General features: G+C 44.2%; 1 protein-coding gene across 1 annotated transcript in view; it reads right to left on the minus strand.

Moving 5' to 3' along the window:
* hhatlb (hedgehog acyltransferase like, b) overlaps nt 1–27,910 on the minus strand; it is a 73,871-nt gene that overhangs the window by 23,482 nt on the left and 22,479 nt on the right. The window contains 5 exon segments of the mRNA XM_046355392.1: nt 4,463–4,508; nt 4,605–4,676; nt 4,679–4,735; nt 18,305–18,476; nt 23,650–23,859. Of these exon segments, the coding sequence (XP_046211348.1) occupies nt 4,463–4,508; nt 4,605–4,676; nt 4,679–4,735; nt 18,305–18,476; nt 23,650–23,859 (557 nt within the window).

Raw genomic sequence — 27,910 nt, forward strand, 5'->3', positions numbered from 1 at the left:
ACACAGACACAGGTAATCATACACATACCTGGAGACACAGACACAGGTAATCATACACATACCTGGAGACACAGACACAGGTACACAGACACATACACATACCTGGAGACACAGACACAGGTAATCACATACCTGGAGACACAGACACAGGTAATACCTGGAGACATACACATACCTGGAGACACAGACACAGGTAATCATACACATACCTGGAGACACAGACACAGGTAATCACAGGTAATCATACACATACCTGGAGACACAGACACAGGTAATCATACACATACCTGGAGAGACACATACCTGGAGACACAGACACAGGTAATCACATACAGACACAGACACATACCTGGAGACACAGACACAGGTAATCATACACATACCTGGAGACACAGACACAGGTACCTGGAGACACAGACACATACCTGGATACACATACCTGGAGACACAGACACAGGAGACACAGACACATACCTGGAGACACAGACACAGGTAATCATACACATACCTGGAGACACAGACACAGGTAATCATACACATACCTGGAGACACAGACACAGGTAATCATACACATACCTGGAGACACAGACACAGGTAATCATACACATACCTGGAGACACAGACACAGGTACATTATACACATACCTGGAGACACAGACACAGGTAATCATACACATACCTGGAGACACAGACACAGGTACACAGACACAGGTACACATACCTGGAGACACAGACACAGGTAATCATGGAGACACAGACTACCTGGAGACACAGACACAGGTAATCATACACATACCTGGAGACACAGACACAGGTAATCAGACACATACCTGGAGACACAGACACATACCTGGTAATCATACACATACCTGGAGACACACAGACACAGGAGAATCAGACACATACCTGGAGACACAGACACACATACCTGGTAGTTATACACATACCTGGAGACACAGACACAGGTAATCATACACATACCTGGAGACACAGACACAGGTAATCATACACATACCTGGAGACACAGACACAGGTAATCATACACATACCTGGAGACACAGACACAGGTAATCATACACATACCTGGAGACACAGACACAGGTAATTACATACCTGGAGACACAGACACATACCTGGAGACACAGACACAGACACAGACACAGTAATCATACACATACCTGGAGACACAGACACAGGTAATCATACACAGACACAGACACAGAATCACACCTGGAGACACAGACACAGGTAATCATACACATACCTGGAGACACAGACACAGGTAATCATACACATACCTGGAGACACAGACACAGGTAATTATACACATACCTGGAGACACAGACACAGGTAATCATACACATACCTGGAGACACAGACACAGGTAATTATACACATACCTGGAGACACAGACACAGGTAATCATACACATACCTGGAGACACAGACACAGGTAATTATACCCTGGAGACACAGACACATACCTGGAGACACAGACACATACCTGGAGACACAGGGTAATCATACACATACCTGGAGACACAGACACAGGTAATCATACACATACCTGGAGACACAGACAGAATCATACATACCTGGAGACACAGACACAGGTAATCATACACATACCTGGAGACACAGACACAGGTAATCATACACATACCTGGAGACACAGACACAGGTAATCATACACATACCTGGAGACACAGACACAGGTAATCATACACATACCTGGAGACACAGACACAGGTAATCATACACATACCTGGAGACACAGACACAGGTAATTATACACATACCTGGAGACACAGACACATACCTGGAGACACAGACACATACCTGGAGACACAGACACAGGTAATGATACACATACCTGGAGACACAGACACAGGTAATCATACACATACCTGGAGACACAGACACAGGTAATCATACACATACCTGGAGACACAGACACAGGTAATTATACACATACCTGGAGACACAGACACATACCTGGAGACACAGACACATACCTGGAGACACAGACACAGGTAATCATACACATACCTGGAGACACAGACACAGGTAATCATACACATACCTGGAGACACAGACACAGGTAATCATACACATACCTGGAGACACAGACACATACCTGGAGACACAGACACATACCTGGAGACACAGACACATACCTGGAGACACAGACACAGGTAATGATACACATACCTGGAGACACAGACACAGGTAATCATACACATACCTGGAGACACAGACACAGGTAATTATACACATACCTGGAGACACAGACACAGGTACAGACACAGACACATACCTGGAGACACAGACACAGGTAATGATACACATACCTGGAGACACAGACACAGGTAATCATACACATACCTGGAGACACAGACACAGGTAATCATACACATACCTGGAGACACAGACACAGGTAATCAGACACATACCTGGAGACACAGACACATACCTGGAGACACAGACACAGGTAATCATACACATACCTGGAGACACAGACACATACCTGGAGACACAGACACATACCTGGATACACAGACACATACCTGGAGACACAGACACAGGTAATCAGACACATACCTGGAGACACAGACACAGGTAATTATACACATACCTGGAGACACAGACACAGGTAATCAGACACATACCTGGAGACACAGACAGACACACATACCTGGAGACACAGACACACATACCTGGAGACACAGACAGACACATACCTGGAGACACAGACACAGGTAATCAGACACATACCTGGAGACACAGACAGACACATACCTGGAGACACAGACAGAGACACAGACACATACCTGGAGACACAGACACAGAACATACCTGGAGACACAGACACAGGTAATCATACACATACCTGGAGACACAGGAGACACAGACAGAATCAGACACATACCTGGAGACACAGACAGACCTGGAGACACAGACACAGGTGACACATATCAGACACATACCTGGAGACACAGACACAGGTAATCAGACACATACCTGGAGACACAGACACATACCTGAGACAGACATACAGACACAGACAGATACCTGGAGACACAGACACAGACACATGGAGACACAGACAGTCAGGTAATCAGACATACCTGGACACAGACACAGGTAATTAGACACATACCTGGAGACACAGACACATACCTGGAGACACAGACACATACCTGAGACACAGACAGGTACAGACACATACCTGGAGACACAGACACATACCTGGAGACAGACACATACCTGGAGACACAGACACATACCTGGAGACACAGACACATACAGACACAGACACAGGTAATCAGACACATACCTGGAGACACAGACACAGAGACAGACACATACCTGGAGACACAGACAGACACATAACCATGAGACAGGAGACACAGACACAGTACCTGGAGACACAGACACATACCTGGAGACACAGACACATACAGACACATACCTGGAGACACAGACACAGGTAATATACCATACCTGGAGACACAGACACAGGTAATCAGACACATACCTGGAGACACACCAGGTTACACAGGACAATCAACACATAGACAGGAGACACAGACATACACCTGGACACAGACAGACACATACAGACACAGACAGACAACCTGGACACAGAGACATACCTGAGAGACCAGTCACATACCTGGAGACACAGACAGACACAACCTGGAGACAGAGACAGACACAGGTACCTGTAGGACAGACCAACATACCTGGAGACACAGACCAGTCACATACCTGGAGACACAGACAGACACATACCTGGAGACACAGACCAGGTAATTATACACATACCTGGAGACACAGACACATAGGACAGACACATACCTGGAGACACAGACAGTCACATACCTGGTTACACAGACAGACCAACCTGGAGACAGAGACCTGGAGACACACAGGTAATCAGACACATACCTGGAGACACAGACAGTCACAGGAGACAGACAGACACATACCTGGAGACACAGACAGACACATACCTGGAGACACAGACAGACACATACCTGGAGACACAGAGACCAGACAGACACATACCTGGTTACACAGACAGACACATACCTGGAGACACAGACAGACACATACCTGGAGACACAGACAGACTACATACCTGAGAGACAGACAGACACAGGTACAGACACATACCTGGACAGACAGACACATACCTGGAGACACAGACCAGACACATACCTGGAGACACAGACACAGACAGACCAACTACAGGAGACACAGACCACATACCTGGTTACACAGACAGACACATACCTGGAGACAGAGACAGACATACACCTGGATACACAGACAGACACATACCTGGAGACAGAGACAGACATATACCTGGTACACAGACAGACATACTCTGAGACAGACAGACACAGCTCTGAGATACACCAGGTTTGCTATGAATGATGTAACTGCCGGTGACTTACTTGCACAGCCAGTCATTTATTCCTCTGTCAAAGTGTCTATGAGGGAGAGAAATAACAAATGATTTGGTTGAAAACAGAAAGATGTGGAGAAGGGAGAAGGTGTGATAGGTCTGTTGACAGACGTCTCAGGAGAAGAGAGACCAGACATACATTGTGAGACATTTTGGAGGTTGAGGAGGGTCCAGATGATCCAGTCTAGACACAGTGTTGACAGACCAACATCACCGCTGCCAGAGACCCAGTCATACACCAGGTTACAGTAGGACAGACCAACTACATGAGACAGAGAGACCAGACATACACCAGGTTACAGTAGGACAGACCAACTACAGGAGACAGAGAGACCAGACATACACCAGGTTACAGTAGGACAGACCAACTACAGGAGACAGAGAGACCAGTCATACACCAGGTTACAGTAGGACAGACCAACTACAGGAGACAGAGAGACCAGACATACACCAGGTTACTGTAGGACAGACCAACTACAGGAGACAGAGAGACCAGACATACACCAGGTTACAGTAGGACAGACCAACTACAGGAGACAGAGAGACCAGACATACACCAGGTTACTGTAGGCAGACCAACTACAGGAGACAGAGAGACCAGACATACACCAGGTTACAGTAGGACAGACCAACTACAGGAGACAGAGAGACCAGTCATACACCAGGTTACAGTAGGACAGACCAACTACAGGAGACAGAGAGACCAGACATACACCAGGTTACAGTAGGACAGACCAACTACAGGAGACAGAGAGACCAGACATACACCAGGTTACAGTAGGACAGACCAACTACAGGAGACAGAGAGACCAGACATACACCAGGTTACAGTAGGACAGACCAACTACAGGAGACAGAGAGACCAGACATACACCAGGTTACAGTAGGACAGACCAACTACATGAGACAGAGAGACCAGACATACACCAGGTTACAGTAGGACAGACCAACTACAGGAGACAGAGAGACCAGTCATACACCAGGTTACAGTAGGACAGACCAACTACAGGAGACAGAGAGACCAGACATACACCAGGTTACAGTAGGACAGACCAACTACATGAGACAGAGAGACCAGACATACACCAGGTTACAGTAGGACAGACCAACTACATGAGACAGAGAGACCAGACATACACCAGGTTACAGTAGGACAGACCAACTACATGAGACAGAGAGACCAGACATACACCAGGTTACAGTAGGACAGACCAACTACATGAGACAGAGAGACCAGACATACACCAGGTTACAGACCAACTAGGACAGACCAACTACACCAGGAGACAGAGAGACCAGACATACACCAGGTTACAGTAGGACAGACCAACAGACCAGACATACACCAGAGACAGAGAGACCAGACATACACCAGGTTACAGTAGGACAGACCAACTACAGGAGACAGAGAGACCAGACATACACCAGGTTACAGTAGGACAGACCAACTACAGGAGACAGAGAGACCAGACATACACCAGGTTACAGTAGGACAGACCAACTACAGGAGACAGAGAGACCAGACATACACCAGGTTACAGTAGGACAGACCAACTACATGAGACAGAGAGACCAGACATACACCAGGTTACAGTAGGACAGACCAACTACAGGAGACAGAGAGACCAGACATACACCAGGTTACAGTAGGACAGACCAACTACATGAGACAGAGAGACCAGACATACACCAGGTTACAGTAGGACAGACCAACTACATGAGACAGAGAGACCAGACATACACCAGGTTACAGTAGGACAGACCAACTACATGAGACAGAGAGACCAGACATACACCAGGTTACAGTAGGACAGACCAACTACAGGAGACAGAGAGACCAGACATACACCAGGTTACAGTAGACCAACTACAGGAGACAGGACAGACCAACTACAGGAGACAGAGACCAGACATACACCAGGCATGTTAGGACAGACCAACTACAGGAGACAGAGAGACCAGACATACACCAGGTTACAGTAGGAGACAGACCAGACTACACCAGTCAGACATGTTACTGTTACAGGAGACAGAGACCACAGGTTACAGTTAGGTTACAGACCTACACCAGGAGACTGTAAGACCACAGTCTGACATGTTACTGTTACAGACCTACAGCCCAGTCAGACATGTTACTGTTACAGATCTACAGCCCAGTCAGACATGTTACTGTTACAGACCTACAGCCCAGTCAGACATGTTACTGTTACAGACCTACAGCCCAGTCAGACATGTTACTGTTACAGACCTACAGCCCAGTCAGACATGTTACTGTTACAGACCTACATCCCAGTCAGACATGTTACTGTTACAGACCGAGTCAGACATGTTACTGTTACAGACCTACAGCCCAGTCAGACATGTTACTGTTACAGACCTACAGCCCAGTCAGACATGTTACTGTTACAGACCTACAGCCCAGTCAGACATGTTACTGTTACAGACCTACAGCCCAGTCAGACATGTTACTGTTACAGACCTACAGCCCAGTCAGACATGTTACTGTTACAGACCTACCCAGTCAGACATGTTACTGTTACAGAACTACAGCCCAGTCAGACATGTTACTGTTACCAGTCAGACATGTTACTGTTACAGACCTACAGCCCAGTCAGACATGTTACTGTTACAGACCTACAGCCCAGTCAGACATGTTACTGTTACAGACCTACAGCCCAGTCAGACATGTTACTGTTACAGACCTACAGCCCAGTCAGACATGTTACTGTTACAGACCTACATCCCAGTCAGACATGTTACTGTTACAGACCTACAGCCCAGTCAGACATGTTACTGTTACAGACCTACAGCCCAGTCAGACATGTTACTGTTACAGACCTAGCCCAGACATGTTACTGTTACAGACCTACAGCCCAGTCAGACATGTTACTGTTACAGACCTACAGCCCAGTCAGACATGTTACTGTTACAGACCTACAGCCCAGTCAGACATGTTACTGTTACAGACCTACAGCCCAGTCAGACATGTTACTGTTACAGACCTACAGCCCAGTCAGACATGTTACTGTTACAGACCCAGCCCAGTCAGACATGTTACTGTTACAGACCTACAGCCCAGTCAGACATGTTACTGTTACAGACCAGTCAGACATGTTACTGTTACAGACCTACAGCCCAGTCAGACATGTTACTGTTACAGACCTACAGCCCAGTCAGACATGTTACTGTTACAGACCTACAGCCCAGTCAGACACATGTTACTGTTACAGACCTACAGCCCAGTCAGACATGTTACTGTTACAGACCCAGCCCAGTCAGACATGTTACTGTTACAGACCTACAGCCCAGTCAGACATGTTACTGTTACAGACCTACAGCCCAGTCAGACATGTTACTGTTACAGACCTACAGCCCAGTCAGACATGTTACTGTTACAGACCTACAGCCCAGTCAGACATGTTACTGTTACAGACCTACAGCCCAGTCAGATGTTACATGTTGTTACTGTTACAGACCTACAGCCCAGTCAGACATGTTACTGTTACAGACCTACAGCCCAGTCAGACATGTTACTGTTACAGACATGTTACTGTTACAGCCCAGTCAGTCAGACATGTTACATGTTTACTGTTACAGACCTACAGCCCAGTCAGACATGTTACTGTTACAGACCTACAGCCCAGTCAGACATGTTACTGTTACAGACCTACAGACTGTTACAGTCAGACATGTTACTGTTACAGACCTACAGCCCAGTCAGACATGTTACTGTTACAGACCACAGCCCAGTCAGACATGTTACTGTTACAGACCTACAGCCCAGTCAGACATGTTACTGTTACAGACCTCAGACATGCCCAGTCAGACATGTTACTGTTACAGACCTACAGCCCAGTCAGACATGTTACTGTTACAGACCTACAGCCCAGTCAGACATGTTACTGTTACAGACCTACAGCCCAGTCAGCATGTTACAGTCAGAGTCATGTTACTGTTACAGACCCAGCCCAGTCAGACATGTTACTGTTACAGACAGCCCAGTCAGACATGTTACTGTTACAGACCCAGTCAGACATGTTACTGTTACAGACAGACATGTTACTGTTACAGACCCAGTCAGACATGTTACTGTTACAGACCTACAGCCCAGTCAGACATGTTACTGTTACAGACCTACAGCCCAGTCAGACATGTTACTGTTACAGACAGTCAGACATGTTACTGTTACAGACCTACAGCCCAGTCAGACATGTTACTGTTACAGACCTACAGTCAGACATGTTACTGTTACAGACCCAGTCAGACATGTTACTGTTACAGACCATGTTACTGTTACAGACCCAGTCAGACATGTTACTGTTACAGACCTACAGCCCAGACCTCAGACATGTGTTACTGTTACAGACCTACAGCCCAGTCAGACATGTTACTGTTACAGACCTACAGCCCAGTCAGACATGTTACTGTTACAGACCTACAGCCCAGTCAGACATGTTACTGTTACAGACCTACAGCCCAGTCAGACATGTTACTGTTACAGACCCAGTCAGACATGTTACTGTTAGACCCAGCCCAGTCAGATGTTACTGTTACAGACCTACAGCCCAGTCAGACATGTTACTGTTACAGACCTACAGCCCAGTCAGACATGTTACTGTTACAGACCTCACAGCCCAGTCAGACATGTTACTGTTACAGACCCAGTCAGACATGTTACTGTTACAGACCTAGTCAGACATGTTACTGTTACAGACCTACAGCCCAGTCAGACATGTTACTGTTAGACAGCCCAGTCAGACATGTTACTGTTACAGACCCAGTCAGACATGTTACTGTTACAGACCTACAGCCCAGTCAGACATGTTACTGTTACAGACCTACAGCCCAGTCAGACATGTTACTGTTACAGACCTACAGCCCAGTCAGACATGTTACTGTTACAGACCCAGACCCAGTCAGACATGTTACTGTTACAGACCTACAGCCCAGTCAGACATGTTACTGTTACAGACCTACAGCCCAGTCAGACATGTTACTGTTACAGACCTACAGCCCAGTCAGACATGTTACTGTTACAGACCTACAGCCCAGTCAGACATGTTACTGTTACAGACCTACAGCCCAGTCAGACATGTTACTGTTACAGACCTACAGCCCAGTCAGACATGTTACTGTTACAGACCTACAGACAGACATGTTACTGTTACAGACCTACAGCCCAGTCAGACATGTTACTGTTACAGACCTACAGCCCAGTCAGACATGTTACTGTTACAGACCTACAGCCCAGTCAGACATGTTACTGTTACAGACCTACAGCCCAGTCAGACATGTTACTGTTACAGACTGTTACAGACTACAGCCCAGTCAGACATGTTACTGTTACAGACCTACAGCCCAGTCAGACATGTTACTGTTACAGACCTACAGCCCAGTCAGACATGTTACTGTTACAGACCTACAGCCCAGTCAGACATGTTACTGTTACAGACCCAGTCAGACATGTTACTGTTACAGACCTACAGCCCAGTCAGACATGTTACTGTTACAGACCTACAGCCCAGTCAGACATGTTACTGTTACAGACCTACAGCCCAGTCAGACATGTTACTGTTACAGACCTACAGCCCAGTCAGACATGTTACTGTTAGACCTACAGCCCAGTCAGACATGTTACTGTTACAGACCTACAGCCCAGTCAGACATGTTACTGTTACAGACCTACAGCCAGTCAGACATGTTACTGTTACAGACCCAGTCAGACATGTTACTGTTACAGACCCAGCCCAGTCAGACATGTTACTGTTACAGACCTACAGCCCAGTCAGACATGTTACTGTTACAGACCTACAGCCCAGTCAGACATGTTACTGTTACAGACCTACAGCCCAGTCAGACATGTTACTGTTACAGACCTACAGCCCAGTCAGACATGTTACTGTTACAGACCTCAGACATGTTACTGTTACAGACCTACAGCCCAGTCAGACATGTTACTGTTACAGACCTACAGCCCAGTCAGACATGTTACTGTTACAGACCTACAGCCCAGTCAGACATGTTACTGTTACAGACCTACAGCCCAGTCAGACATGTTACTGTTACAGACCTACAGCCCAGTCAGACATGTTACTGTTACAGACCTACAGCCCAGTCAGACATGTTACTGTTACAGACCTACAGCCCAGTCAGACATGTTACTGTTACAGACCTACAGCCCAGTCAGACATGTTACTGTTACAGACCTACAGCCCAGTCAGACATGTTACTGTTACAGACCTAGACCCAGTCAGACATGTTACTGTTACAGACATGTTACTACAGCCCAGTCAGACATGTTACTGTTACAGACCTACAGCCCAGTCAGACATGTTACTGTTACAGACCCAGCCCAGTCAGACATGTTACTGTTACTGTTACAGACCCAGTCAGACATGTTACTGTTACAGACCTACAGCCCAGTCAGACATGTTACTGTTACAGACCCAGTCAGACATGTTACTGTTACAGACCTACAGCCCAGTCAGACATGTTACTGTTACAGACCTACAGCCCAGTCAGACATGTTACTGTTACAGACCTACAGCCCAGTCAGACATGTTACTGTTACAGACCTACAGCCCAGTCAGACATGTTACTGTTACAGACCTACAGCCCAGTCAGACATGTTACTGTTACAGACCTACAGCCCAGTCAGACATGTTACTGTTACAGACCTACAGCCCAGTCAGACATGTTACTGTTACAGACCTACAGCCCAGTCAGACATGTTACTGTTACAGACCTACAGCCCAGTCAGACATGTTACTGTTACAGACCTACAGCCCAGTCAGACATGTTACTGTTACAGACCTACAGCCCAGTCAGACATGTTACTGTTACAGACCTACAGCCCAGTCAGACATGTTACTGTTACAGACCTACAGACCCAGTCAGACATGTTACTGTTACAGACCTACAGCCCAGTCAGACATGTTACTGTTACAGACCTACAGTCAGACATGTTACTGTTACAGACCTACAGCCCAGTCAGACATGTTACTGTTACAGACCTACAGCCCAGTCAGACATGTTACTGTTACAGACCCAGCCCAGTCAGACATGTTACTGTTACAGACCTACAGCCCAGTCAGACATGTTACTGTTACAGACCTACAGCCCAGTCAGACATGTTACTGTTACAGACCTACAGCCCAGTCAGACATGTTACTGTTACAGACCTACAGCCCAGTCAGACATGTTACTGTTACAGACCTAGACATGTTACTGTTACAGACCACAGCCCAGTCAGACATGTTACTGTTGTTACTGTTACAGACCTACAGCCCAGTCAGACATGTTACTGTTACAGACCTACAGCCCAGTCAGACATGTTACTGTTACAGACCCAGTCAGACATGTTACTGTTACAGACCTACAGCCCAGTCAGACATGTTACTGTTACAGACATCAGTTTACTGTTACAGACCTACAGCCCAGTCAGACATGTTACTGTTACAGACCTACAGCCCAGTCAGACATGTTACTGTTACAGACCTACAGCCCAGTCAGACATGTTACTGTTACAGACCTACAGCCCAGTCAGACATGTTACTGTTACAGACCTACAGCCCAGTCAGACATGTTACTGTTACAGACCTACAGCCCAGTCAGACATGTTACTGTTACAGACCTACAGCCCAGTCAGACATGTTACTGTTACAGACCTACAGCCCAGTCAGACATGTTACTGTTACAGACAGACATGTTACTACAGCCCAGTCAGACATGTTACTGTTACAGACCTACAGCCCAGTCAGACATGTTACTGTTACAGACCTACAGCCCAGTCAGACATGTTACTGTTACAGACCTACAGCCCAGTCAGACATGTTACTGTTACAGACCTACAGCCCAGTCAGACATGTTACAGACCTGTCAGACATGTTACTGTTAGACCTACAGCCCAGTCAGACATGTTACTGTTACAGACCTACAGTCAGACATGTTACTGTTACAGACCTACAGCCCAGTCAGACATGTTACTGTTACAGACCTACAGCCCAGTCAGACATGTTACTGTTACAGACCTACAGCCCAGTCAGACATGTTACTGTTACAGACCTACAGCCCAGTCAGACATGTTACTGTTACAGACCTACAGCCCAGTCAGACATGTTACTGTTACAGACCTACAGCCCAGTCAGACATGTTAGACTGTTACAGACCTACAGCCCAGTCAGACATGTTACTGTTACAGACCTACAGCCCAGTCAGACATGTTACTGTTACAGACCTACAGCCCAGTCAGACATGTTACTGTTACAGACCTACAGCCCAGTCACATGTTACTGTTATGTTACTGTTACAGACCTACAGCCCAGTCAGACATGTTACTGTTACAGACCTACAGCCCAGTCAGACATGTTACTGTTACAGACCTACAGCCCAGTCAGACATGTTACTGTTACAGACCTACAGCCCAGTCAGACATGTTACTGTTACAGACCCAGTCAGACATGTTACTGTTAGACAGACCATGTTACTGTTACAGCCCAGTCAGACATGTTACTGTTACAGACCTACAGCCCAGTCAGACATGTTACTGTTACAGACCTACAGCCCAGTCAGACATGTTACTGTTACAGACCTACAGCCCAGTCAGACATGTTACTGTTACAGACCTACAGCCCAGTCAGACATGTTACTGTTACAGACCCAGTCAGACATGTTACTGTTACAGACCTACAGCCCAGTCAGACATGTTACTGTTACAGACCTACAGCCCAGTCAGACATGTTACTGTTACAGACCTACAGCCCAGTCAGACATGTTACTGTTACAGACCCAGTCAGACATGCCCAGACCTCAGAGACATGTTACTGTTACAGACCTACAGCCCAGTCAGACATGTTACTGTTACAGACCTACAGCCCAGTCAGACATGTTACTGTTACAGACCTACAGCCCAGTCAGACATGTTACTGTTACAGACCTACAGCCCAGTCAGACATGTTACTGTTACAGACCTACAGCCCAGTCAGACATGTTACTGTTACAGACCTACAGCCCAGTCAGACATGTTACTGTTACAGACCTACAGCCCAGTCAGACATGTTACTGTTACAGACCCAGTCAGACATGTTACTGTTACAGACCTACAGCCCAGTCAGACATGTTACTGTTACAGACCTACAGCCCAGTCAGACATGTTACTGTTACAGACCTACAGCCCAGTCAGACATGTTACTGTTACAGACCTACAGCCCAGTCAGACATGTTACTGTTACAGACATGTTACTACAGCCCAGTCAGACATGTTACTGTTACAGACCCAGTCAGACATGTTACTGTTACAGACCTACAGCCCAGTCAGACATGTTACTGTTACAGACCTACAGCCCAGTCAGACATGTTACTGTTACAGACCTACAGCCCAGTCAGACATGTTACTGTTACAGACCTACAGCCCAGTCAGACATGTTACTGTTACAGACCTACAGCCCAGTCAGACATGTTACTGTTACAGACCTACAGCCCAGTCAGACATGTTACTGTTACAGACCTACAGCCCAGTCAGACATGTTACTGTTACAGACCCAATCAGACATGTTACTGTTACAGACAGCCCAGTCAGACATGTTACTGTTACAGACCTACAGCCCAGTCAGACATGTTACTGTTACAGACCTACAGCCCAGTCAGACATGTTACTGTTACAGACCTACAGCCCAGTCAGACATGTTACTGTTACAGACCTACAGCCCAGTCAGACATGTTACTGTTACAGACCTACAGCCCAGTCAGACATGTTACTGTTAGTCAGACAGACCTACAGCCCAGTCAGACATGTTACTGTTACAGACCTACAGCCCAGTCAGACATGTTACTGTTACAGACCTACAGCCCAGTCAGACATGTTACTGTTACAGACCTACAGCCCAGTCAGACATGTTACTGTTACAGACCTACAGCCCAGTCAGACATGTTACTGTTACAGACCTACAGCCCAGTCAGACATGTTACTGTTACAGACCTACAGCCCAGTCAGACATGTTACTGTTACAGACCTACAGCCCAGTCAGACATGTTACTGTTACAGACCTACAGCCCAGTCAGACATGTTACTGTTACAGACCTACAGCCCAGTCAGACATGTTACTGTTACAGACCCAGCCCAGTCAGACATGTTACTGTTACAGACCTACAGCCCAGTCAGACATGTTACTGTTACAGACCTCAGACATGTTACTGTTACAGACCTAGTCAGACATGTTACTGTTACAGACCTACAGCCCAGTCAGACATGTTACTGTTACAGACCTACAGCCCAGTCAGACATGTTACTGTTACAGACCTACAGCCCAGTCAGACATGTTACTGTTACAGACCTACAGCCCTGTTAGTCAGACATGTTACTGTTACAGACCTACAGCCCAGTCAGACATGTTACTGTTACAGACCTACAGCCCAGTCAGACATGTTACTGTTACAGACCTACAGCCCAGTCAGACATGTTACTGTTACAGACCTACAGCCCAGTCAGACATGTTACTGTTACAGACCTAGCCCAGTCAGACATGTTACTGTTACAGACCTACAGCCCAGTCAGACATGTTACTGTTACAGACCTACAGCCCAGTCAGACATGTTACTGTTACAGACCTACAGCCCAGTCAGACATGTTACTGTTACTGACATTTACTGTTAGACCTACAGCCCAGTCAGACATGTTACTGTTACAGACCTACAGCCCAGTCAGACATGTTACTGTTACAGACCTACAGCCCAGTCAGACATGTTACTGTTACAGACCTGTTACAGCCCAGTCAGACATGTTACTGTTACAGACCTACAGCCCAGTCAGACATGTTACTGTTACAGACCTACAGCCCAGTCAGACATGTTACTGTTACAGACCCAGTCAGACATGTTACTGTTACAGACCTACAGCCCACATGTTACTGTTACAGACCTACAGCCCAGTCAGACATGTTACTGTTACAGACCTACAGCCCAGTCAGACATGTTACTGTTACAGACCCAGTCAGACATGTTACTGTTACAGACCTACAGCCCAGTCAGACATGTTACTGTTACAGACCTACAGCCCAGTCAGACATGTTACTGTTACAGACCTACAGCCCAGTCAGACATGTTACTGTTACAGACCTACAGCCCAGTCAGACATGTTACTGTTACAGACCCACAGCCCAGTCAGACATGTTACTGTTACAGACCTACAGCCCAGTCAGACATGTTACTGTTACAGACCTACAGCCCAGTCAGACATGTTACTGTTACAGACCTACACCCAGTCAGACATGTTACTGTTACAGACCAGTCAGACATGTTACTGTTACAGACCTACAGCCCAGTCAGACATGTTACTGTTACAGACCTACAGCCCAGTCAGACATGTTACTGTTACAGACCTAGACAGCCCAGTCAGACATGTTACTGTTACCTACAGCCCAGTCAGACATGTTACTGTTACAGACCTACAGCCCAGTCAGACATGTTACTGTTACAGACCTAGCCCAGTCAGACATGTTACTGTTACAGACCTACAGCCCAGTCAGACATGTTACTGTCAGACATGTTACTGTTACAGACCTACAGCCCAGTCAGACATGTTACTGTTACAGACCTACAGCCCAGTCAGACATGTTACTGTTACAGACCTACAGCCCAGTCAGACATGTTACTGTTACAGACCTACAGCCCAGTCAGACATGTTACTGTTACAGACCTACAGCCCAGTCAGACATGTTACTGTTACAGACCTACAGCCCAGTCAGACATGTTACTGTTACAGACCTCAGACATGTTACTGTTACCCAGTCAGACATGTTACTGTTACAGACCTACAGCCCAGTCAGACATGTTACTGTTACAGACCTACAGCCCAGTCAGACATGTTACTGTTACAGACCTACAGCCCAGTCAGACATGTTACTGTTACAGACCTACAGCCCAGTCAGACTGTTACTGACCTACAGACAGACATACAGCCCAGTCAGACATGTTACTGTTACAGACCTACAGCCCAGTCAGACATGTTACTGTTACAGACCTACAGCCCAGTCAGACATGTTACTGTTACAGACATGTTACTGTTACAGACCTACAGCCCAGTCAGACATGTTACTGTTACAGACCTACAGCCCAGTCAGACATGTTACTGTTACAGACCTACAGCCCAGTCAGACATGTTACTGTTACAGACCCAGCCCAGTCAGACATGTTACTGTTACAGACCTACAGCCCAGTCAGACATGTTACTGTTACAGACCTACAGCCCAGTCAGACATGTTACTGTTACAGACCTACAGCCCAGTCAGACATGTTACTGTTAGTCAGACATGTTACTGTTACAGACCTACAGCCCAGTCAGACATGTTACTGTTACAGACCTACAGTCCATGTTAGTCAGACATGTTAGACATGTTACAGACCTACAGCCCAGTCAGACATGTTACTGTTACAGACCTACAGCCCAGTCAGACATGTTACTGTTACAGACCTACAGCCCAGTCAGACATGTTACTGTTACAGACCCAGTCAGACATGTTACTGTTACAGACCTACAGCCCAGTCAGACATGTTACTGTTACAGACCTACAGCCCAGTCAGACATGTTACTGTTACAGACCTACAGCCCAGTCAGACATGTTACTGTTACAGACCTACAGCCCAGTCAGACATGTTACTGTTACAGACCCAGTCAGACATGTTACTGTTACAGACCTACAGCCCAGTCAGACATGTTACTGTTACAGACCTCACAGCCCAGTCAGACATGTTACTGTTACAGACCCAGTCAGACATGTTACTGTTACAGACCTCAGACATGTTACTGCCCAGTCAGACATGTTACTGTTACAGACCTACAGCCCAGTCAGACATGTTACTGTTACAGACCCAGTCAGACATGTTACTGTTACAGACCTACAGCCCAGTCAGACATGTTACTGTTACAGACCCAGTCAGACATGTTACTGTTACAGACCTACAGCCCAGTCAGACATGTTACTGTTACAGACCTACAGCCCAGTCAGACATGTTACTGTTACAGACCCAGTCAGACATGTTACTGTTACAGACCTACAGCCCAGTCAGACATGTTACTGTTACAGACCCAGTCAGACATGTTACTGTTACAGACCTACAGCCCAGTCAGACATGTTACTGTTACAGACCCAGTCAGACATGTTACTGTTACAGACCCAGTCAGACATGTTACTGTTACAGACCCAGTCAGACATGTTACTGTTACAGACCCAGTCAGACATGTTACTGTTACAGACCTATGTTACTGTTACAGACCCAGTCAGACATGTTACTGTTACAGACCCAGTCAGACATGTTACTGTTACAGACCCAGTCAGACATGTTACTGTTACAGACCTACAGCCCAGTCAGACATGTTACTGTTACAGACCTACAGCCCAGTCAGACATGTTACTGTTACAGACCCAGTCAGACATGTTACTGTTACAGACCTACAGCCCAGTCAGACATGTTACTGTTACAGACCTACAGCCCAGTCAGACATGTTACTGTTACAGACCCAGTCAGACATGTTACTGTTACAGACCCAGTCAGACATGTTACTGTTACAGACCTGTTACAGACCCAGTCAGACATGTTACTGTTACAGACCTACAGTCAGACATGTTACTGTTACAGACCTACAGCCCAGTCAGACATGTTACTGTTACAGACCTACAGCCCAGTCAGACATGTTACTGTTACAGACCTACAGCCCAGTCAGACATGTTGCTGTTACAGACCCAGTCAGACATGTTACTGTTACAGACCTACAGCCCAGTCAGACATGTTACTGTTACAGACCTACAGCCCAGTCAGACATGTTACTGTTACAGACCTACAGCCCAGTCAGACATGTGTTTGAGCAGCTTCATGTCCGTGGGGATGCTCAGGATGTACAGGAAGTGGAAGAGGATGTCCACTGTTAATATGGCCCCCAGGTGAATGAGTCCCTGCAGAGATATGTTCCATATCGCCCCCTCCTGACGGGTCAGGTCAGCCTTGTTGGCCTGGAGGAAAGACACACACACACACACACACACACGCACACACGCACGCACAAACACACACAAACACGCACGCACGCACGCACGCACGCACGCACGCACGCACGCACGCACGCACGCACACACACACACACACACACACACACACACACACACACACACACACACACACACACACACACACACACACAGGTAAGATGAGCCTATAGATGACAGGAGACATCAAAAATGCCAGTCACCGATGCTCTCTGGATTTTGCATATGATATTCTGTGTGAATATACATGATACAGTGCCTTGCGAAAGTATTCGGCCCCCTTGAACTTTGCGACCTTTTGCCACATTTCAGGCTTCAAACATAAAGATATAAAACTGTATTTTTTTGTGAAGAATCAACAACAAGTGGGACACAATCATGAAGTGGAACGACATTTATTGGATATTTCAAACTTTTTTAACAAATCAAAAACTGAAAAATTGGGCATGCAAAATTATTCAGCCCCCTTAAGTTAATACTTTGTAGCGCCACCTTTTGCTGCGATTACAGCTGTAAGTCGCTTGGGGTATGTCTATCAGTTTTGCACATCGAGAGACTGAAGTTTTTTCCCATTCCTCCTTGAAAAACAGCTTGAGCTCAGTAAGGTTGGATGGAGAGCATTTGTGAACAGCAGTTTTAAGTTCTTTCCACAGATTCTCGATTGGATTCAGGTCTGGACTTTGACTTGGCCATTCTAACACCTGGATATGTTTATTTTTGAACCATTCCATTGTAGATTTTGCTTTATGTTTTGGATCATTGTCTTGTTGGAAGACAAATCTCCGTCCCAGTCACAGGTCTTTTGCAGACTCCATCAGGTTTTCTTCCAGAATGGTTCTTCCAGGTCATCTACAAGTCCATGCTAGGTAAAGCTCCGCCTTATCTCAGCTCACTGGTCACGATGGCAACACCCATCCGTAGCACGCGCTCCAGCAGGTGTATCTCACTGATCATCCCTAAAGCCAACACCTCATTTGGCCGCCTTTCGTTCCAGTACTCTGCTGCCTGTGACTGGAACGAATTGCAAAAATCGCTGAAGTTGGAGACTTTTATCTCCCTCACCAACTTCAAACATCTGCTATCTGAGCAGCTAACCGAACGCTGCCGCTGTACATAGTCTATTGGTAAATAGTGTCAGGATTTGGCCAGGGTTGTTCCGGTTTTTGGTCACTAGATGCCCCCATTGTGCCTTTTGACCTTTTGTTTTCCCTTGATCCCCATTATTATTTGCACCTGTGCCTCGTTTCCCCTGATTGTATTTAAACCCTTTGTTTTCCTCAGTTCTTTGCTCTGTGTTTGTATGTTAGCACCCAGCCCTAGTACTCTGAGAACTCTTGTTGATCCCGGTGGACTCTCTTGTGGAATTCTGTTTTTTGTTCTTGTTTGTTTGTTTTTGAGTATCTTTTGAGGCTTTTTGTGCTTTACCTTCCACCTTGTGGATTTACCTTTTTGTCTTGGAGGATTACCTTTGTTCTTGTGGAATTCCTTTTGAGGTTGTGGAGTTACATGTTTTCCTGCAGAACTTCACTTTTTACTTCATTAAATACACCATCTCAAGTACTGCTGTGTCTGCCTCATCTTCTGGGTTCTGCCGACTATTCGTGGCTCAGTTGGTTAAGTGACTGTTTCTCACTCCGGAGACCTGGGTTCGTAACTGGGTCCTGACAAATAGCACACAAATTTTCACCTACCTCATCCCCATACTGTTTTTATGTATTTACTTTTCTGCTCTTTTGCACACCAATATCTCTACCTGTACATGACCTTCTGATCATTTATCACTCCAGTGTTAATCTGCAAAATTATAATTATTCGCCTACCTGTCACGCCCTGGTCTAAGTATTTTGTGTTTTTCTTCATGTATTGGGTCAGGCCAGGGTGTGGCATGGAGTTTTTGTATTGTGGTGTGTTTTGTCTTGGGGTTTTGGTGTGTATGTATTTGGGATTGTAGCTAGCGGGGTTATCTAGCAAAGTCTATGGCTGTCTGGAGTGGTTCTCAATCAGAGGCAGGTGCTTATCGTTGTCTCTGATTGGGAACCATATTTAGGCAGCCATATTCTTTGAGTTGGTGTTGTGGGTGATTGTCCTTAGTGTCTTTGTTCTTGTCGCTGTATTTAGTTGACAAGTATAGGCGGTTTCGGTTTTCATTACGTTTATTGTTTTGTAGTGTTTTGTGTTTATTCGTATTTACGTTTGTTTTCATTAAACATGGATCGCAATCTACATGCTGCAGTTTGGTCCGACCCTCCTTTACCACATGAAAGCCGTTACAGAATCACCCACCACCAACGGACCAAGCAGCGTGTTAATAGGCAGGAGCCACAGGAGAGGCAACAGAGGCAGCAGCAGGAGCAGCAGCAGCTGCAGTGGGAGAGGCTGCACTACCTGGAGAAATGGACATGGGAGGAAGAACTGGACGGTAAAGGACCCTGGGCTCAGCCTGGAGAATATCGCTGCCCCAAGGAAGAACTGGAGGCGGCGAAAGCTGAGAGGCGCAGATATGAGGAGGCAGCACGGCGTAGAGGATGGAAGCCTGAGAATCAGCCCCAAAAATGTATTGGGGGGGGGCTCAGGGAGAGTGTGGCAGAGTCAGGAGTCAGACCTGAGCCAACTCTCCCTGTTTATCGTGAGGAGCCAAGGAGGAGACCTGAACCAGAGCTGGTGTTGGAGGTGAGCGAAACAGAGACTGAAGGAGTTAATGGGGAAATTGGAAGAGAGAGACATGAGGGAGTTGCTGTGTTGGTGCTTTTTGCATGGAATTCGCCCGACGGAACGTGTTGGGGATTTGACGGCACCTGGGTCAGCGCTCCATACTCGTCCTGAGGTGCGTGTTAGTCGGCTGGTGAAGTTGGTGCCAGCCTCACGTACCAGGCCTCCTGTGCACATCCCTAGCCTTGCACGTCCTGTGCCAACACTGCTCTCAAGATCTCCAGTACGCTTTCACGGTCTAGCCCATCCTGTGCCACCTCCACACTCCAGTCCTCCGGTAGCAGCTCCCTGCACCAGGCTTCCTGTGCGTGTCCTCGATCCAGTACCACCAGTTCCAGCACCACGCACCAGGCCTTCAGTGCGCCTCGCCTGTTCAGCGCAGCCAGCGCTTGTTAATTGTTTACTCCATGTGTAACTCTGTGTTGTCTGTTCACACTGCTATGCTTTATCTTGGCCAGGTCATAGTTGCAAATGAGAACTTGTTATCAACTAGCCTACCTGGTTAAATAAAGGTGAAATAAAAAATATTTGGCTCCATCCATCTTCCCATCAATTTTAACCATCTTCCCTGTCCCTGCTGAAGAAAAGCAGGCCCAAACCATGATGCTGCCACCACCATGTTTGACAGTGGGGATGGTGTGTTCAGGGTGTTGCTTTTACGCCAAACATAACGTTTAGCATTGTTGCCAAAAAGTTCAATTTTGGTTTCATCTGACCAGAGCACCTTCTTCCACATGTTTGGTGTGTTTCCCAGATGGCTTGTGGCAAACTTTAAATAACACTTTTTATGGATATCTTTAAGAAATGGCTTTCTTCTTGTCACTCTTCCATAAAGGCCAGATTTGTGCAATATACGACTGATTGTTGTCCTATGGACAGAGTCTCCCACCTCAGCTGTAGATCTCTGCAGTTCATCCAGAGTGATCATGGGCCTCTTGGCTGCATCTCTGATCAGTTTTCTCCTTGTATGAGCTGAAAGTTTAGAGGGACGGCCAGGTCTTGGTAGATTTGCAGTGGTCTGATACTCCTTCCATTTCAATATTATCGCTTGCACAGTGCTCCTTGGGATGTTTAAAGCTTGGGAAATCTTTTTGTATCCAAATCCGGCTTTAAACTTCTTCACAACAGTATCTCGGACCTGCCTGGTGTGTTCCTTGTTCTTCATAATGCTCTCTGCGCTTTTAACGGATCTCTGAGACTATCACAGTGCAGGTGCATTTATACAGAGACTTAGTCATTTGGGTCAACATTGGATCATTCAGAGATCCTCACTGAACTTCTGGAGAGAGTTTGCTGCACTGAAAGTAAAGGGGCTGAATAATTTTGCACGACCAATTTTTCAGTTTTTGATTTGTTAAAAAACTGAATAATTTTGCACGACCAATTTTTCAGTTTTTGATTTGTTAAAAAACTGAATAATTTTGCACGACCAATTTTTCAGTTTTTGATTTGTTAAAAAAGTTTGAAATATCCAATAAATGTCGTTCCACTTCATGATTGTGTCCCACTTGTTGATTCTTCACAAAAAATACAGTTTTATATCTTTATGTTTGAAGCCTGAAATGTGGCAAAAGGTCGCAAAGTTCAAGGGGGCCGAATACTTTAGCAAAGCACTGTATGTACCTGAACATAGCACTGAATCCATAGGTTACATAATGTTTACCTGAATATAGCACTGAATCCATAGGTTACATAATGTTTACCTGAATATAGCACTGAATCCCTAGGTTACATAATGTTTACCTGAACATAGCACTGAATCCCTAGGTTACATGATGTTTACCTGAACATAGCACTGAAATCGTAGGTTACATAATGTTTACCTGAACATAGCACTGAATCCCTAGGTTACATAATGTTTACCTGAACATAGCACTGAATCCCTAGGTTACATAATGTTTACCTGAACATAGCACTGAAATCGTAGGTAGGTTACATAATGTTTACCTGAACATAGCACTGAAATCGTAGGTAGGTTACATAATGTTTACCTGAACATAGCACTGAAATCGTAGGTTACATGATGTTTACCTGAATATAGCACTGAAATCGTAGGTTACATGATGTTTACCTGAATATAGCACTGAATCCCTAGGTTACATGATGTTTACCTGAATATAGCACTGAATCCCTAGGTTACATAATGTTAACTGAACATAGCACTGAATCCCTAGGTTACATAATGTTTACCTGAACATAGCACTGAAATCGTAGGTTACGTAATGTTTACCTGAACATAGCACTGAAATCGTAGGTTACATAATGTTTACCTGAACATAGCACTGAATCCCTAGGTTACATGATGTTTACCTGAACATAGCACTGAAATCGTAGGTTACATAATGTTTACCTGAACATAGCACTGAAATCCATAGGTTACGTAATGTTTACCTGAACATAGCACTGAATCCGTAGGTTACATGATGTGTACCTGAGCATAGAACTTGTCGAAGGTCATAATTGGTCCGAAGTAGAAGAAGGGCAGGTAGAAGTTGTACTTGAGGAGTTCCAGGATGCTGTAGTTTCCTTCTTTCTTCTCACAGTTCTCCAGAGCAAAACTCATACAGCGCATGATGGTGAACCCACAACCGCCGTAGAACAGGACAGAACGGAGCTCAAAATCCCCCGTCACAAAACCAGCCTGGTGGAGAGGGAGAGGAAGAGGAGGGTTAGAGTGGAGGAGGGAGAGGAAAGAGAGGAAGAGGAGGGTTAGAGGAGGGTTAGAGGGGAGGAGGGAGAGGAGATAGAGGAAGAGGAGGGTTAGAGGGGAGGAAGGAGAGGAAGAGAAGTGTTAGAGGTGAGGAGGAAGAGGAAGAGGAAAGAGAGGAAGAGGAGGGTTAGAGGGGAGCAGGGAGAGGACGGAGAGGGAGTCAACAGAGAGGAAGAGGAGGGTTGTTGGAGAGGACAGAAGGAGGGGAAAGAGAGGAAGAGGAGGGTTGAAGGAGAGGACGGAGAGGGAGACAAAAGAGAGGAAGAGGAGGGTTGTAGGAGAGGACGGAGAGGGAGACAAAAGAGAGGAAGAGGAAGGTTGTTGGAGAGGACAGGAGGGGAAAGAGAGGAAGAGGAGGGTTGAAGGAGAGGACGGAGAGGGAGACAAAAGAGATGAAGAGGAGGGTTGTAGGAGAGGACGGAGAGGGAGACAAAAGAGAGGAAGAGGAAGGTTGTTGGAGAGGACAGAAGGAGGGGAAAGAGAGGAAGAGGAGGGTTGTAGGAGAGGATGGAGAGGGAGAGGAAAGAGAGGAAAAGGATGGTTAGAGTGATAGTACAATATTACAGTTTTAGTAAAGTAATAGCATAGTGGTATTATAGTAGTAGGGGTGTAGTACAGCGGTAGTATAGTAATATTATAGTGTAAGTTTAGTAATCGTTTAGCTGTAGTATGTTAGTAGTATGGTAATAGTACAGTGGGAGCAGTAGAGTAATATTACAGTAATATTATAGTGGTTGCAGTATAGTAATATTACAGTAATATTATAGTGGTATTATAGTAGTAGTATAGTAGGAGTGTAGTACAGCGGTAGTATAGTAATATTATAGTGTAAGTATAGTAATCGTTGAGCTGTAGTATGTTAGTAGTATGTTAATAGTACAGTGGTAGCAGTAGAGTAATATTACAGTAATATTATAGTGGTAGCAGTATAGTAATATTACAGTAGTATTTATAGTGGTAGCTTAGTAATAGTATAGTAGCTGCATAGTAATGGTAGTAGTAGTATAATGGTACAGTAATATTATAGCAGTAGTAGTATAACGGTAGCATATAAATAGTAATGGCATAGTATGGTAATAGTATAGTAGTAGTAGTACAGTAGCAGTATAGTAATACCATAGTACTACCATGGTAATAGCATAGTAATAGTATAGTATAAGTAGTACATTAATAGTATAGTCATAGTATAGTGGTAGCATAGTAATAGTCTAGTTACAGTAATTATATAGTAATATAAATACAGTAAAAATGATAGTAATAGTATTGTTTTAGCAAAGTAATGTAATAGTAATATTATAGTAATAGTATAGTATATGTAGTACATTAATAGTATAGTAATAGTATAGTACTACCATGGTAATAGCATAGTAATAGTATAGTATAAGTAGTACAAGGAATACCTAGGATAGAATAAAGTAATCCTTCTCACCCCCCCTCCCCCCCTTAAAATATTTAGATGCACTATTGTAAAGTGGCTGTTCCACTGGATGTCATAAGGTGAATGCACCAATTTGTAAGTCGCTCTGGATAAGAGCGTCTGCTAAATGACTTAAATGTAAATGTAAATGTAACATTAATAGTATAGTAATAGTATAGTGGTAGCATAGTAATAGTCTAGTTACAGTAATAATATAGTAATATAAATACAGTAAAAAGGATAGTAATAGTATTGTTTTAGCAAAGTAATGTAATAGTAATATTATAGTAATAGTGCAGTAGCAGTAGTATAGTAATAGTATAGGTGTAGCACAGTAATTGTATAGTAGCAGTGCAGTAATAGTATAGAAACAGAATATCAATAGTATAGTAAAGCAGTGCAGTAATAGTTTAGTAGTAGCAGTGTAGTACTGTTATAGTAATAGTATAGTAGCAGTATAGTAATAGTATAGTCATATTAGTACACCAATAGTATAATGGTAACATATTAAAAGTATGGTTGCAGTATAGTAATAGTATGATGATAATATAGCAATATCATAATGGTAGCATAGTAATAGTATAGCAGCAGTATAGTATATTAGCAGTATAGTAATAGTATAGTGGTATCATAGTGATAGTATAGTTGCAGCTGTAGTAATAGTGTTAGTATAGTGGAAGCATAGTATTTGTATAGTAGCAGCATAGTAATAGTATAGGAGCAGTATAGTAGTAGTACAGAGGTAGCATAGCAATAGTATAGTAATGCTATAGTGATAATATAGTGGTAGCGGAGGGCTGGCATAGTAGTATAGTAGTAGTGCAGAAATAGTATAGTGGTAGTATAGTAGCAGTAGTGGTAATGAAATATTGGCAGTATAGTATAGTGATAGATAGTAATGGTATAATAATAGTAAGTAACACATTGTAATAGTATGGTAACATTATATTAATATATAGTTGTGGAATAGTCATAGTATTATAAATAGTACAGCGATTGTATAGTAGTAGTAGTAGTATAGTAATATCATAGTGGTAGCATAGTCATAGTATAGTAGCAGTATAGTACTTGTATAGTAGCAGTATAGTAGTGGTTTGGTAATAGTGTAATACTAGTATATCAGCAGTATAGTAACAGTACAGTAGCAGTAGGGTAATAGTATAGTAATATCATAGTATCAGTATAGTACATCGGTAGCATAGCAATAGTATAGTGCCAGTATATCAATATTATAGTGGTAGTACCGTAACAGTATAGTACACATGTAGTAATAGTATAGTAGTAGTATAGTAATAGTTTAGTGGTGGCGATATAGTAGTAGTGTAGTAGCAGTTCAGTAATATTATTATAGTAGTGTATTAATAGTATGGTTGTATATAGTAATGCTATAGTGATAGTATAGTACCAGTGTAGTTGTACCATGGTGTTAGTATAGTAGCAGTATGGTAGTATTATAGTAATAATACAGCAACAGCATAGTAATATTGTTGTAGTATAGTGGCAGTGTTGTGATAGTGTAGTAATAGTATTGCCATAGTATAGTATTAGTTTACTAGTATATAGCCTTAGTGTAGTGGTAGTGTAGTAATAGTATTGCCATAGTATAGTATTAGTTTACTAGTATATAGCTTTAGTGTAGTGGTAGTGTAGTAATAGTTTTGCCATAGTATAGTATTAATTTACTAGTATATAGCTTTAGTACAGTGGTAGTGTAGTAATAGTATTGCCATAGTATAGTATTCGTTTACTAGTATATAGCTTTAGTACAGTGGTAGTGTAGTAATAGTATTGCCATAGTATAGTATTTGTTTACTAGTATATAGCTTTAGTGTAGTGGTAGTGTAGTAATAGTATTGCCATAGTATAGTATTAGTTTACTAGTATATAGCCTTAGTGTAGTGGTAGTGTAGTAATAGTATTGCCATAGTATAGTATTAGTTTACTAATATATAGCTTTAGTGTAGTGGTAGTGTAGTAATAGTATTGTCATAGTATAGTATTCGTTTACTAGTATATTGCTTTAGTGTAGTGGTAGTGTAGTAATAGTATTGCCATAGTATAGTATTAGTTTACTAGTATATAGCTTTAGTGTAGTGGTAGTGTAGTAATAGTTTTGCCATAGTATAGTATTAATTTACTAGTATATAGCTTTAGTACAGTGGTAGTGTAGTAATAGTATTGCCATAGTATAGTATTCGTTTACTAGTATATAGCTTTAGTACAGTGGTAGTGTAGTAATAGTATTGCCATAGTATAGTATTTGTTTACTAGTATATAGCTTTAGTGTAGTGGTAGTGTAGTAATAGTATTGCCATAGTATAGTATTAGTTTACTAGTATATAGCCTTAGTGTAGTGGTAGTGTAGTAATAGTATTGCCATAGTATAGTATTAGTTTACTAATATATAGCTTTAGTGTAGTGGTAGTGTAGTAATAGTATTGTCATAGTATAGTATTCGTTTACTAGTATATTGCTTTAGTGTAGTGGTAGTGTAGTAATAGTATTGCCATAGTATAGTATTAGTTTACTAGTATATAGCTTTGGTACAGTGGTAGTGTAGTAATA

Source organism: Oncorhynchus gorbuscha, linkage group LG07, assembly GCF_021184085.1.
Source record: "Oncorhynchus gorbuscha isolate QuinsamMale2020 ecotype Even-year linkage group LG07, OgorEven_v1.0, whole genome shotgun sequence".
Lineage (NCBI taxonomy): Eukaryota > Metazoa > Chordata > Actinopteri > Salmoniformes > Salmonidae > Oncorhynchus > Oncorhynchus gorbuscha.